Source organism: Miniopterus natalensis, chromosome 16 (assembly GCF_054644295.1).
Source record: "Miniopterus natalensis isolate mMinNat1 chromosome 16, mMinNat1.hap1, whole genome shotgun sequence".
Taxonomy (NCBI): Eukaryota; Metazoa; Chordata; class Mammalia; order Chiroptera; family Miniopteridae; genus Miniopterus; species Miniopterus natalensis.
The window spans coordinates 8,997,005-9,012,335 of record NC_142096.1 but is presented as its reverse complement, the minus strand read 5'-3'; the positions used below and the strand labels follow the sequence as shown (position 1 = coordinate 9,012,335).

Genomic DNA, 15,331 nt, shown 5'->3' with positions numbered 1-15,331 from the left:
CAGACTTCCTCCATCATGATATTCTGATGTCTATTAGGTAAAACTTCTTTATTAGTTAAATTATTACATGGTATTTATAAGAGTGAATTGGTGAATATCCTTGGACCAACACCACCAGCAGTAAGTTTCACTTTAAAAACCGGGATTTACAAATTTAAGTAACAAAAAGGTTAAATTTTATTCTAACAATACTCAAAGTAGGATTTTAAAAACATGATGATATATGCATGTACAGTGAGATTTCTTTGTAGTTATCTTTGAAAAGTAGGGACACTTACAGTGGTCTTATCAAATTCAGCCTCGGACGATGTTGGTGACAGGGGACTTATGGGACTTAGAGATGGAGAGCTCTCCACACTGGAGACATAATCAGGATCAGGAACATATAAAACCTGGATGAAAACATTCAAACTAAAACATTAATATTCACATGGCGTTTTATTAGCAAGTACCATTAATGACCTTTAGCAATAAATAGAAAAAATAAATCTTCACATTAAAAGAATATTTATTACCATAATAATTCTAATAAAGTAAGAAAACATATATTTAAATTTAATTAAGAAAAGTTTGATAACATATACTACCAAGGATAGGATGGGGAAGCAATAATTGTTATATACTATGGGAACTCCTCTTAAAAATAATTTTGCAATAGCTAGCAAAATTTAAAATGCACATATCCTTTATTGCAGCAATTTTACTTCAAGAACTTTATAGAAATATCTGTATATAAAGAAAAAGAGGTATGTACAAGACTGTTCCCTACAGCAATGTTTACAATAGCAAAAGAGTAGAAACAGCCTAAAGTTTACAATGCCTAAACTAAAATATATATAGTGCCACACTCCACACATGAAAGAATGTGAGATCGTATGTGCTTATAGGAAACATTTCCCAAAGTCAAAGTTAAACTAAAAAAAAAAAAAAAGGCTAGAAGTCCTGACAGGTGTGGCTCAGGGGTTAGAGTGTAGGCCCAGACACTGAAGGGTCTTGTGTTCGATTCCCAATCAAGGGCACGTATCTGGGTGGCAGGTTCAATCCCTGGCCCAGGGCAGGGCACATTTGGGAGGCAACTAATCCATGTGTCTCTCTCACATCCATGTTTCTCTCTCTCTCTCTCTCCCCTGCCCCCTTCCTCCTCCGTCCCTTCCACTCTCTCTAAAAATCAATGAAAAAAATATCCTTGCGTGAGAATTAACAACAAATATATTAATTAATTAATTAATAATTTAAAAGGCTACAATGTTTCTGGAAGATGACACAAGTGAGTAACTCTGGCTGCTTCTTGAAAAAGACATGAGTCTGAGATAGGATCACTTAACCTTTAAAAATGTTTGAATTTTTTTTTATCATGTACTACTATGGATATTTTAAAAAGCTCCTTAGAATGAAATTTAAAAGACAATTCACAATTATTTTCAATATGTACTATGAAAAATTTGTTTGGATATAAGTGACAGTTAATTTTCTCTTCTGGAGCCAATCTGATTTGTTCAAAGCATGCATAAAATTATTATCCTTAAATTTTCTATATTATTAACTATGCTGCAATAAATACGTTCTACCTTGCCACTTAATGCTTCAAAATACAAATGCATTAAAGAAACCCACCTGTCCAGTAACAACTGCTCGGGAGAATAACTTATTTAACTGAACAAGTTCATTTGGCGTTGTATCAAATTTCAGGGCTATACTATTCAACGAATCCCTTGATTCCACCTATTTAAAAGAAAACATAAATTATTTTAATCTGCCAAAACAGAAAAACTGAACTATGAGCTTTTGTGATCATTAATATGTTTATGGACCAATCTTACATTTGATGAACAAGTGGCATTTCCACCTTTGGAGATAGGATAACTTGAGAAATTCTGTTTTTTAAGCAAATGATTTCAATCTATTGTGATAGAGTAAATTCTTTATCGTAATACATCAAGTTACATGTGAGCCTCTACTTGAAGCAATTTCAAAATACAAAATGCAATTTACAAAACGCAAACAAGTGATTTTTATTTTACAAAGACTTTAAAACAATATACTATTTCTTTGAAGGAGGCAGCCAATCAATGTTTCACTCTCACATTGATGTTTCTCTCTTTCCCTCTCCCTTCCACTCTCTCTAAAATCAATAAGCAAAACAAAACAGTATGTGTCTGTGCACATATGTGTATATACATATATATATGTATGATTTTAACTATAAAGCTATCTAAAGTAGAAGATAAGTTTATACTACATTTAGGTGGTCTGGAAATATTTTTAAGCTAGATTATAAATATTTTAAAATAAACACATTTTGATAGTACATTGTGACATTAAAAGTTTTATTTTAAAAAATATATAGGGATATATATTTTCCTCAATAAAAAAATCACGTTATATTAAAATTTTATATAAATGTGTTTTATGAATATTTAAAGAATTATTGTAAGAACAGAAGTCAGAATATCTTAGTTTTAGAATTACATTTGTTTCTTTCTTTTAGGATTTGGCATATTAGAAAAACACAAAATAACACAATTAAGCTCACTTATAATAAATGCTTTATAACATTGACTTTATCTAAATAAACAATATTAACATTCAATCAAATAAGCAGCACACCAGACACTACTAAAGTCAATTTCTCACTTCACTTTTCCATAGTAACCAGAAATGTGAAAAGCTGACTGCGGGGAGATTTGAGGGTCTTTTCTCTAAAGACAGAAAGAAGCTCCATCATCAGAATTATAGGAACTTAGCTGTAAATCAGTATAAATAATACAATGTAAGAGGTTATTCTAGAAGATTAATATCAACTTATCTGTTAAGTATTATATCTGCCATTTTCATTATCATTAGCACTGCTGAGAATAAAATGAAGATCACATGTCTAAAAAAGTAAATATTTTCTTAAAGCCTAACCTAATAAAATTTATTGTAGCATGGGGACTTTGACTCCCAATAAATTATCATCTATATTAAATTAATTTTTTGGAATAACTGTCTTTGTATTACACTTAATTTCTTTTTAAAGAAAACAATTCCTAAAATACAATTAAAAACTTAAGTGTTATTATTAATAAAACAGTTGCCAAAGTGAAGTACAGATCTTTAAAATAAGGCAATTAACAACCCTTGTTTCATTTATATCATAAACAAAGAATATTTTAATTAAGACTACTGAAAGATAAATCAGCTTCTTCAAAAGCAAGTAACTTACAGTATATTCAATAGTCCCTTTAGGTTTCTGAAAAGACATTCGTCTCCCATCTTTCTTGTCTAGGCTCTTCTTTTGGCCAGTGTCTGAAAAAAAAGAGGCAAAACCCCTTTCAGAGTAATGTCAAAGATTGCTGAACAGAGCTCACTGGGCTGATATCTATGAGGTTCACTAACAATAAAGCTTGTTCCCTGGAATTCTCTGCTCTAAAATACAATCAACTGTCAAAAGAAAGGAAATGTACTCCCCTCCCCCACTTGCTGCAGGGGCTGACCAGTATGAAATACTAATTGGAAATATATTCAAAACATAAGTAACTATCAGCAGGAAGGAAGTTATGAAAAACTAAATTACGTATCACTTCTTTCAACATATCTAACTTGATTATTTGAAAAAATATATATATATATATACACACATACACACACACACACACATATATACATACTCGTGAATGGGAAAAAAACTCAAAGACTATATTTGTGACATTGAATAACAGGTTATTTTCATTTCTGTGGAAAATGTAAAGCATTCCAACAAATGGTTTTAAAGTAGATTTTTTTTCTTTTGCACCCATGCAGTTGATTGTTAAATGTCATAGTCTGATCATGACACTAAATGTGTCTTTTTTAAATGTGCTGTGTAAAGTTAGTCCACTCTGAAGCCATCTTGGTAAGTTACCCCAACGGTGTGAAGTTAGAATTCTTTCAGGGTGATGACAGGTCCCATTTGAAATTTATTTACAACCTGCTTGGGCACAGAAGCCATTGTCTGCAGAAACCTTGGTGTAGTTGAATTGACAGTTACTGTGTTGTGACCTAGAGTTCACCATTAAAAGGGTCACCCAAGCGGAGTGATGGAGTTTATTTGGTTATTGACTGTTGACACATCCTATGTAATGTATCTAAATTGAATTATGGTACCAGATAAAATTATAGATGGGAATGAACCTTGTGAATCATCCATTATCATGTGTAATCAATAAATGATTTAATATCCTTTTGAAAAAAAAACTAGAGATAGTACAAAAGACTTCACAGCTATCCTGTGAGATGAGTGACAATTCTAACACAGGCAAATCTATGTCATGCTTGAGAACCAATGGACTAAGGAAACAATATTATGAACTCAAACTTAGTTGGGAGTTATCATCAGAGCAGACTGCTGTTTATTAAGATTATCTTCTCTCCCCCCCACCACCTCTTTTAAGAAATGAGACAAAGACTGCAGACATCTAGGGTTATCATCCTCCAAAATACTGACCAATACTGACTTGTTTTTTTAAATACAGTCATGCGTCGTTTGATGACAGGAATACGTTCTAAGAAATGTGGTATTAGGCAATTTTGTCACTGTTCAAACATCACAGTGGACACTTACACAAACTTGGGAAGTAGAGCCTACTGCACACCTAGGTTCCGTGGTATAGCCTATCACTCCTGGGCTACAAACCCGTCCAGCATGTTGCTGTACTGAATCCTGTAGGCAACTAGAACACAGTGGTAAGTACTTGTGTATCTAAGCGTAGTAAACAACAGATTAAATCAAGAGCAAGGGAAAATGACGCAATCAAGAGATGAGGTAAACACAAGATGTATGAGGCTACTGTCACAGTACCCTGGCACTGTTTCACAACAAACTTTTTATTTTTTATACCTAGAAAGAATATACTTAATGATAAGTAGTATAGTAAATATATAAACCAGTAGCATAGCTGTTTATTATCCTATGAACTGTACATAGCTGTATATACTATACTCATGTACAACTGGCACCACGGGTTTGTTTACACCCGCATCACCACAAACACACAATGGGTTGAGCTATGACGTGAAGCTGGCTACATCACTAGGCAACAGAAATTTTTCAGCTCAATTATTATCTTATGGAACCACCATCATCTACACGGTCTCTCACTGACCAAAACATTGTTTTGCGGTGCCTAACTGTAGTCACTATAATAACTGGTACCCCAAATCCTTTAGAGCCACTTGGTCTCTCCTGGGTTCAACATACAACTTTCATCTAGCTCTTCCAGATAACATGCACCTGAAATTTCCAACTTAAAATATAACTGTTGTAACACATTTGTTGAATTTTGCATTTTCAGCTCAGTCACTTTAATATCTTTCTAACTCTGAAGGAATTTCAATGACAATCCATCTTATCCTTTACCTAACGTGTTCTGATGTTCACATCATCCATGACAGAATTTTGCACTCATGCCTTTTTCCTGTCTGACAGAACCATCACTCTTAGAAATACGAATGTAGCACCCAAATGGATTCTACAGCCCTTGCTTCGTCTGGCTCAGTTTCTTCGTGAGAAAAATGGGATAATAATAGTACCTATGGTCTTAAGTTATTATTAGGATTAAATAATATTCGCTAGTGCCTGCCCCATGGAAAATGGGGCACTAACCATCCATTAAGTGGTTTATTTATAGAAAGTAAAATCAGGAACATTTGACCAAAGTTTTATCTGTCCATCCTTATAATCTGTAAATGGTAAAACTATTTTATCAACATCATTACTAAACAGAAATGGTAACAACAAACGGGGTAGTAGAGTGCAGGCAATCTACAAGTGTGGTAAAGAGTACAAGAAATACTGCTATAATACACAGGACATTTTCAAGAACTGAAGGAAGGGTAACAGATAACTGGAAACTTTAGCAGCTGTTATAAAAATCTCAAATAAGGGTAGTTACAAGCAGAAAGGGTTGGAGAAATCCCTCAGACTGACATATACTCATTTTGAAAGAAATTACAAAGAAAAACACTACCGCCAAAACCCAGTTGGTAGGCAGCTGCAAAGAATAGAGTTCTAATTTGAAGCAAAGCCTGGCTAGAAATTAATAACCATTTATCTTTACCTGTATATGTGCATGTTGTCTCTCAAAGGAGTCAATTTAGGAAGCTATACTTATTCTAAGAATGGCAGGTGGTGATCAAACTATTGCTTAGGCACTTATTTCTTAAACTGCTTCAGAACCCTGTAGGCAAAACTTCATAAACTTACAATATTTTTAACCCCAAGTGCTATTTTCTAGCTTTACCACTCATCAATCTCACTAGTTCTGTTCCAAATGAAAAACAGCTCTAGAATTGAGAAACTTTGAGACCATCCAATTAAGCTAATTTGCAAATAAAATATAGGCCAAAAGAGATTAGGTAACTTGCACAAATTCTTTCAACAAATTAATGCTAAGGTGTACCTGCCCACTCTCTAACTTGTTTCAGAGGTTTGGGGGCACCATGAATATTAAACAGGGTCAAATACATGGTGACAGAAGGAGACAAGGAGCATATAATGCAATATACAGAAGCTGTATTATACAATTCTACACCTTATATGTTATTAATAAATGCCACCCCAATAAATTTAATAAAACAATAAAAATAATAAAGAATGTGCGAGGAGGCACAAGCAGCTTCAGTGGAAGAGGAATCGGTATAGTACTTTGAAGCTGCAACCCTGAAGGAGGGTGTCACATACAGCAGTGTGCTCAATAAGTGTTTCTGAATAGATCAGATGTAAATGTTTGGACATAATGAAATATTGACCATATTCCTTTGATAACTTATACCAATATTTCTGAATTCTCCATCTATCTAGAGCAAGAGTGGGGAAGCTTTTTTCTGCCAAGGGCCGCTTGGATATTTATGACATCATTCGTGGGCCATACAAGATTATCAACTTAAAAATTAGCTATGAAAAAAGCTCCTAGATTCACTGAATTTCAAGTTGTGCCTGCAGTTGCCTTGACAGGGCCAGACCAAATGATTCTGGGGGCTGTATACGGCCCGCAGGCTGGACGTTCCCCACCCCTGACCTTGAAGCCGGTCACATATCAGTTGTTTTCAATTAGGCAACTGCTAACCCATTTTTTAAATATCCTTTAATGAACTACTTTGAAGTTCCAGCTCTCATCCTTGGTTCTGCCTTTAAAGAGGAAATTCTGCATCTGGTTAACGTCCTTCAAAGCAGAAACAAAGCATCTCCCTTTTTCATTTTCTAATTCCATAAAACAGGAATTCTAATGACGACATACTTTAGGTAAAGGGAGGAAAATTATTAAAAGGGCTCGTGCTAAAGTTAGATTTTAACATTCAAGTTTCTTCAAAGCTTAAGTTACAGACACACGAAGATCAACACACGTCCTCGCTGCTATAAAATGAGTGGCAGGATGTGGGGTTATGAACAGAGTACACATTCTTCGTGCTTTTCTCCACTTTCTAAACTCTCAGGCTCATATAACGCGCGTAGTTCCAAAGTGCGTATTAAAACAAGGGGCAAAAGCAAAACAAACTATAAATGCCACTAAATAACTCAGAGTGCGGGTTCCCAAAGAGGTGCCACTAGAACCTTTAAAACCTGCCGCACCCGACCCTCTAGTCAGGGGCACTGAACTTTCCCCCCTTAATGCCCAATAAAAGCGTGACAACCGCCAACACAACAGCAGCTGCCCCAGGGGAACGGGTCAAAATTATGCCCATTTTTTATTTTTTTTTGATCAGATTGCGGCAGAATGTCAGTAATTAGCCTGTGTGCGCCAGGAGAGGAAACAGGTTGGACACCGCCGGCTCAGCAGCAGCCCAGAGCCCTGGAGAGGTCACCGCAGGCACCACGCTGGGTGTCACGGGTGTCACACACGGCGACGGCGGTGACCCAGGCGGGGCCCGGGACGGGGGCGGCGCTCAGGGCAGCTGAGGACGGTCTGGGGTCCTGCCCCTCAAGACAACGCGCAGCCTTTCAAAACACGGGGCTCGGGCATAAGAGAGAAAAAGAAAAAGAAACTCCAGGGCACAAAAGCCAACCGGGTTCCGGTTCCAGTGAAGCATTTCCTTTTCCACGCTAGTTGGGGCCGAAGCGAACCCCGACAGTTGGCAAAGGTCAAAACACACTGACCCAAACCCCAGGGAGGCGCCGGGGCCGCCGAGATCTCGGAGGCGGGCGTCACAGACGGTTCCCCGCTCAGCCCCGGCGGGAGGGAAACACCCCGGGGCCGAAGCCTCGGGGCGCGGGCGGGGAAGAAAGTGGGCTCTGGGGGAAGGAAGGAAGCAGGCAGAGCGAGCCGGGCGCGCAGGGCGCAGGGCGCAGGGCCCGGCCCGGCCCCGCCAGCCCGCCGCCCCGCGAGCTCACCTGCCCGGGCCGCGCCCCCGCCTCCCCCCGGCCCCGGCCCCCGCCCCCGGCCCGGCCGGGCAGGGTCGGGTCGGCCGCCCGGGAGGCGCAGGAAGGCTGGGCTCACCGGGTCCCTCCGGCGTGGACGGCGCCGGGCGCCGGCGCGGCGGGGACGCGCCCCCGGGGTCCCCCTGGGCGGGCTCCCTCAGGTAGTCCTCGAAGCACACCTGCCGCGCTTCGCCGCCGCCGCCGAGCCCCCACAGGCGGCTGGCCGTGCCGCGCAGCAGGCGCCCGCCCTTGCCCGTGAACGCCGTCAGGTAGTCCATGGCGCCGCGGCCGCGCGGGGCAGGGCAGGGCCGGGCCGGGCCGAGGGGCGCGGGGCAGCGGGGCCGCCGCTCGCAGGGAGCCGCCGAGCCGACGCGACCGGGGGCGGGGGCTCCGCGCCTCGCAGCGCCGCGCGGGGGGCGGGGGCGGGGAGGGGGACGGGCCGGCCCGGCGGGCCCGGCGCGAACCACCCGCAGCGCGCGCGCCGGGGGAGCAGAAGTTGGGCACAAGTTTGGAAAAGTTTGTTCCGCCGCCCGCGTCCGGCAGAGGCGGGCGGGACCTGGTGTCTAAGGCGGGCCCGTCCCTCCCGGAGCCGGCGCGGGGCCGGGAAGCTGGCGGCCTAGCCCCGGGCCCCGCGGGCCCCGCCCGTCCGGCCCCCGCGCCCCCGGCCCCGTGGAGCAGCCCGCCCCGCCCGGCCCCGGCCCGGCCCGACGCGCGGCACCGCGGGGGAAGGGGCGGAGGCCGAGCGCGGGGGAGGCCGAGCCCGGGGGAGGCCCTGCGGGACCCGCTCAGCCGCCGGGGCCGGGGAGCCGTCGGGGAGCTGCGCCTTCGCCGCCGGCGGGCTTCGGGGCGGGGGCCGGGAGCCGCACGCGAGGGCCATTGGAAGGTAAAACTGCGGCCACAGCCGCACTGAAACCAGCCCGGGCAGAGCCCCGGGGGAAGCGCTGCGGGCCCGTCTCCGTGAAATGGAGCGTGACGGCCACGTGCGAGGTCGGCCGCGGGCCGGGCCCGGGCCCGGGAGGCGGTGGCCCCTCGCGAGGCGGGGAAGCGGCCCCGGCGCTGCCGACACCCCGCGCCCGCCGTGGTTGCCCCGGAGCCCCGCGCGCCCCGCGCCTCTCGCGTCCCGCCGACATCCTTCCAGGCTTCCTGGCCTCCTGCCGAGACTGCCCCCTCCCCCCTTTGGATACCGCGTCTGATTGCTCGGTTCCCCGCCAGCACTGCTTTCAGCGTCAGTTCTCAACTTTAACAGCGCAGTCACCTCCGTGTGTGGCTGAAAGTAGCACCTAAGTCTGGCCCGCGCCTCGGGATGCAGGGCGCAGCGCGGGGAGGAGGGAGCCGGGCGAGCGCAGCCGGGGCCCAGGTGGGCGCCCCGGGAGGCCGCTGCAGGCGCCCCTCTGCCCGCTGGGGCCCCCTGGGGGCGGTCAGGGGCTCCCCGCTGGAAGCCTCTGAGGTCGCAGGGGCTCCCTGAGGCTCAGGATCCGACGTCAGTGCCTTGGCTCTAATCCTGATCAACTAAACTAAATGGAAATTTTTTTTCTAAGATGGTTTACACCCTGAAAGCTTGTCATTTTTCCCTAAGATGTTTTTTTACATCCTGAAAGTTGTCATTTACATCCCGAACCTTTGGATAATCGTATCCGAAAGTGTTTGAGCATTTTAAAGACCTGGTTCCATGGGCACTTTGTACATCCAGCCTTATAGCAGGAACCTGTCCAGATCTGCTTCGGTTTCATGGAAATCTAGAGCTGCTGGAAAAGGGGAGAGAAAGGATGACCTTGATGACCAGGTGCTTTGCTGTTTTTTACTTAAACTCAGCGAAGCTGTTGTAGTGGCTTCAAGAAGCGTTTTGCTTCATGTCATCGGCTTTCTTTTTTATTCTTCCCATCTGCGGTCACCATTCTGAGATTGCCAGGTTCATCGCTCAGGCATGTTATTTCACCTTTGTTGACTCAGAAAATCGTAGGCCGTCAGATAGGGACACCCTCCTTTTTCTTCCCCTTTTCAGTCTACAAGTTCATCTCCATCTTCTGCTTCGGGGGAAGGAAGTCCTCACTCTGGTAAATGCCTCCCCTCCAGACTGACTCTTGATCTCAGTCTGCTGTCTTGTCTGTAACCCGCCAGCCTTGTATTCCTCTGTGTTGTATTATTTCCTCCCACTCCGCTCTGGCTCCTTTCCCCTTTCCTCCCTATTTCATCCATATCAGCCTCTCCCATCTTTCAAAAAAAAACAAGTTTCCGTATATACCATGCCTGCCTCCACCAGCAACCCTTTGCCTCGTTTTAAAAATACTTTGATTAACATACAATTTAAAAATCATAGAAGTCACCTGTTGAAAGTATATAATTCAATGGTGGTTGGTATATTTATGCAGTTTTTAAACCATTATCAAAATCTAATTTTTGAACATTTCTATCACCCCAAAAAGTAACGGCTTAAGCCATCTGCGGTCACTCCCCATTCTCACCCCCACGTGTAGGCATCCACTAATCCGCTTTCTGCCTCTATGGATTTGCCTTGAATAGGCGTTTCATATAAACAGAATCATACAGTATCAGGTCTTGAGTGTCTGGCTTCTTGCACTTAGCCTACTGTTTCAGAAGCTCATTGATGTTGTAGCATATATTAGTACTTCCTTCCTTTTTATTGCCAAATAGTATTCTATTGTATGAATATATCACATTTTATTCATTCATTCACAAGTTGATGGACACTGGAATTGTGCCCACTTTTTGGCTATTATGAATAATGTTGTTATGAACATCTATGTAGAAATTTTTCGTGGATGTGTTTTCATTTCCCTCTAGTATATACGTAGGAGTAGAACAGTTGGTTTATTTTTAAAATAACAGTGTAAGTTAAGGTAACAACATAGTGTGATGATTTGATGCAGGTATATATTGCAAAATGATTATCACAATTAGGTTTGTTCACACCTCCATTAGCTCATATGATTACCATTTTTGTGTGTGTATTGTGGTGAGAACATTTAATATTTACTGTCTTAGCAACTTTCAAGTATATAATACACTATTGTGAACTATAGTCACCATACTATAATTAGATCCCCAAAATTTATTCATCTTAAAATTGGAAGTCTATGCCATTTGAGCAACATCTCACCATTTCTTCACCCCCCAGGCAGCCACTATTCTACTGGCTGTTTCTCTATGTTCAGCTCTTTTTTAGATTCCACATGTGCGATCATACAGTATTTGTCCTTCTTTGTCTGACTTATTTCACTTAGCATAATGCCCTCAAGATCCATCCATGTTGTTGCAGATGGTAGGCTTTCCATCTTTTTATGGGCTGAATAATATTCCAGATATATAGTTTTCTTTACCCATTCATCCAATAATGGGCATGGGATACAGATATCTCTTTAAGATGGTGATTTTGTATCCTTCAGATATACCCAGAAATAGGATTGCTGGCTCATATGATAGTTCTATTTGTAATTTTTTGAGGAATCTCCATACTGTTTTCCACAGTAGCTGTACCAGTTTACATTTTCACCAGTGGTCCAGGATTTCATTTTCTCCACATTTTCACCAACACCTGTTATCTATTGTCTTTTTGGTAATAGACAAATAGGTATGAGGTGATACCTCATTGTGATTTTGATTTGCATTTCCCTGGCGATATATGATGTCGAGCATTTTCTCATGTACCTGGTTGGCCATTTTTATGTCATCTCTAGAAAAACGTTTACCCAGGTCCTTTGCCCATTTTTAATTGGATTTTTTTTTTTTTACTAGTAAGTTTTATGAGTTCCTTATTTAATTTGGATATTAGCCACTTATCAGATAGCTTGCAAATATTTTCTCCCATTCCTTAGGTTGACTTTTCATTTTGTTGATTATTACTTTTGCTCTACAGAAGCTTTTTAGTTTGATGTGGTCCCACTGGTTTATTTTTGCTTTTGTCACTTGTGCTTTTGATGTCATATCCAAAAAAATCCATTTCCAAGAATAATGTCAGGGAGCTTTTCCATGTTTTCTTCTAGGACTTTTACGGTTTTAGGTCTCACATTTGAGTCTTTCGTCCATTTCTAGTACAGACTCCCAAGTGATCAGTGTTTTTCCCCTTCCAAATGACTGATTTCTAGCCGACGGAAAAGGGTTACAAAGGTGATGTGTGCTACTCTCAAACCAGGCCCACCAGAGCCTGCCATTAGTAACCCTTCATGTTCTTTTCCTTTCCACAGCCTGGGAAAGATGAGCATGGAGACCTGAGAAGCCAATTATTAAAGATGGCAGAGCCACAAGATAGAGGGCACCTGGCTGGGTCCCTGAATCCACCCTTAGAGGAGAGTGACCCACCACTCAGGGACACCAATTTCAGACTTGAACACAAAAAATAAACTTCTATTGTATTTAAACTATTACATATTTTTTGAGGCTTGTTCGTTATGAAAAGGAGTATAATTTTCACAGATAGTATTACCAACAAAGTTTCTGTGACCACACATGAACATTTACCGATAAATCAGTTTTCTGGAGCAAGAGGTTAATAATTCATGTAAAGTGGATGTGGGTGATCTCACCCATCTTAGCCAACAAATTTTCATTTCACAGTTTTTGTTTTGTATTTTCTAGTAGCTCATTCTTCTTGAGAAAGTTAAAGCACAATAGGCGTTACACTTGTTCTGCCTTTTAACAATCTGTTAAACAATGTACATCTTCCTAAAAAAGAAAGCGTCATACTTCCATCTTGTTCTCTTTTGTTCCAGGACTTCCCTTTTCACAGAGTGATCCTACTATAGTTAGCCAGCTTGGTTTTTTTCCAGTGTGTGTGGCCTTTCTGACACTCCATCCAATAGATTTTGAATTGACTTTGTTGCCCAACGGGGAAAATGTGCCTCCATTTGCACATTTATTTAAGAATCCTGATCTATAAATATGTTGTTTGGATTCTCCCTTGAACTGGTTGTAACATCTTGCTGGTTCCTTTATTAATGAGTTAAATAAAGTATTTAACGTGTTTATTTTTATATGTCTTGATTTTACCTTTTTTGGGGGGGGAAGTTATCCTTAAACAGTACCCTCTTACTGTCTTATTTCTCTGATAGAACTCATTTGGATACACATACACACATTAAATCTCTCTTTTGATATAATGATATTCTTGTAAAACAGAGGAAATAAAATTTTTCCTATATTTATTTATTATTTGCACCATGAAACTTTGCGTCATGCTTCTTCTCAAACCCACCTACAGTAATAAAAGCATTTTAGATCTTTTGCAATGTTGTTAGATTTTGTAATAATGTTAACGGTTGCAACAAGCTTAGAAAAAAAAACACAAAAAGTTATTCTAACTACAATTCCCTAGCCAAGGGTTGTAATAATTGTGCTCTAGCAGAACAAGCTGAGGGGCAGAGGGGGGTATGGAATATGTTTCTGGAGTGCTATAGGATCACAACTTGACTACCAGGGTTGGTTTGTACTGACTGAGGGCTAATAGGAAATGCAGAGAATTTTATGCAGAGGCTGCTCTGTGGAGGGAACAGAGAGGCTACATGGACGACTGGCCATCTACCAGGAAAAACAAGGAAGAGGGAGAGAAAACAACTTAGGTCTACGAAACTGAAAACCACACACGTCTCACAATGCAGCGTCCTACAACTGGGGAGCCCCTCGAGGGCATAACCTAAATTAAAGAAGTGCAAGGATCAAGACCTGAGTGGCAACAACTCTGATTCAGGGTCAGAGGAAAATTCCCTGCATGGTCCTATTACTCATTTATTTCTCCTAACACATCGGTAGACTGGAAACTCTTAGATGCTCTGGATTATTCCACAAAATTCAAACCAACAGACCCAAATATAGTACCATATCAGAAAAACTACTTGTGGTTAAAATGGGAAGGTTTCTGGAAGCAAATTCTTGCTCATCCACTGACTCACTCTGTAAACATGAGGCACCTACTAAAGCAGTCAGGCGTCGGTGGTTCATCTGCGAACAGCATAATGTCTACGTCGGGGATGCTGGCTGAGTTTATTAGCCTGTGAGAACCATTCTCAGGTTTCTATAGGAAGGAGCCAGAAAATACAAAACATTACTACAAGTACTGCCACTTAATAAGCTACAGGAGGGCTTGGTTTTTATTTTTAATAGCTTAGGGAACCTGTTTTGCTCCCCTGTCCAGAAAAAAACATGCTTTGTAATGGGTAAGTACATTAAGGGTTTATGTGATGTTGAAAGGAATTCCTTTGTATATGACAAATCCACACCAGCTTAAAGGGTTTCCTATTGATCTCACAACATCAAAAGGCCTTCATCTGCACTTACCAGCATCGGCTCTCAACAGAGTAAGACCAGTACAGGACTCTCTATTAAATATTTGATTTGAATGAGTAGGTAGCTCAGCATTCCGTCGTCAGTCAACTGTCGCAGTGAACCAACTGCCAGGGAAGAATGCCAGGAGGAGGGGAAAAGGGGGTCGAGCAGAGGCACCACCAGCCACCCTTTCTTTTTTTAAATCACAATTAAGGCATTAAAGCTAAGATCAATGGCCCATAATATTCACAAAGTATAACATCTACCATAGGATAATTTTTGAGAAAGGGAGCTTGATAAATTTTTTGTCTTCTGGCTTTTACCAGCACTATATCTAAAATTGCCCCCAAGCCAATGAATGTGTCGTATTTTTAAAATCCTTTGCAGAAAGATTCTCTGGCATCCTGTTAAATGATTAAACCTTTCTTACTATGACAAACTTCTTTTAGTTATTTCTAAAATTTCTGGGGCATAAGCCCATTTCTTTGGGTATTTAAAAAATTATTAAAAATTCAAGCATACTCTAAAGTAGAATAGCATGGTCCATCATACAGATTCAACAATTTTCAAGATTTTGCCACATTTGTATCCCTTACTATTTTCTTTGCCAAAATATATATATTTTAAAAATATGTCTATTGATTTCAGAGAGAGGAAGGGAGAGGGGGAGAGAGAGAGAGA

The 15,331-nt window shown here is 41.7% G+C and overlaps 1 protein-coding gene and 1 long non-coding RNA gene across 6 annotated transcripts in view; one reads left to right on the top strand and one right to left on the bottom strand.

Annotated features, from left to right (window-relative positions):
* The window catches only part of OXR1 (oxidation resistance 1), a 100,590-nt gene that overhangs the window by 39,780 nt on the left and 45,479 nt on the right, over positions 1–15,331 (bottom strand). For 2 of the 4 annotated variants that reach the window (XM_087825357.1, XM_087825358.1), the window contains exons 1-4: positions 8,454–8,652; positions 3,206–3,288; positions 1,615–1,722; positions 279–392 (exon numbers count right to left, since the gene is read on the bottom strand). In XM_087825357.1, the coding sequence (XP_087681483.1) occupies positions 279–392; positions 1,615–1,722; positions 3,206–3,288; positions 8,454–8,652 (504 nt within the window). Of the gene's footprint in view, positions 1–278; positions 393–1,614; positions 1,723–3,205; positions 3,289–8,453; positions 8,653–15,331 lie in introns of those variants that run through there. The other 2 variants (XM_016224266.2, XM_016224267.2) reach the window with 1 other exon arrangement.
* On the top strand, positions 8,583–13,362 carry LOC148091334 (uncharacterized). Of its 2 annotated transcripts, none has more exons than XR_015715782.1 (2): positions 8,583–8,643; positions 12,577–13,362. It is a non-coding gene; the product is annotated as an uncharacterized LOC148091334 (long non-coding RNA). The 2 variants fall into 2 exon arrangements; XR_015715781.1 differs by lacking the exon at positions 8,583–8,643 and adding an exon at positions 9,215–9,257.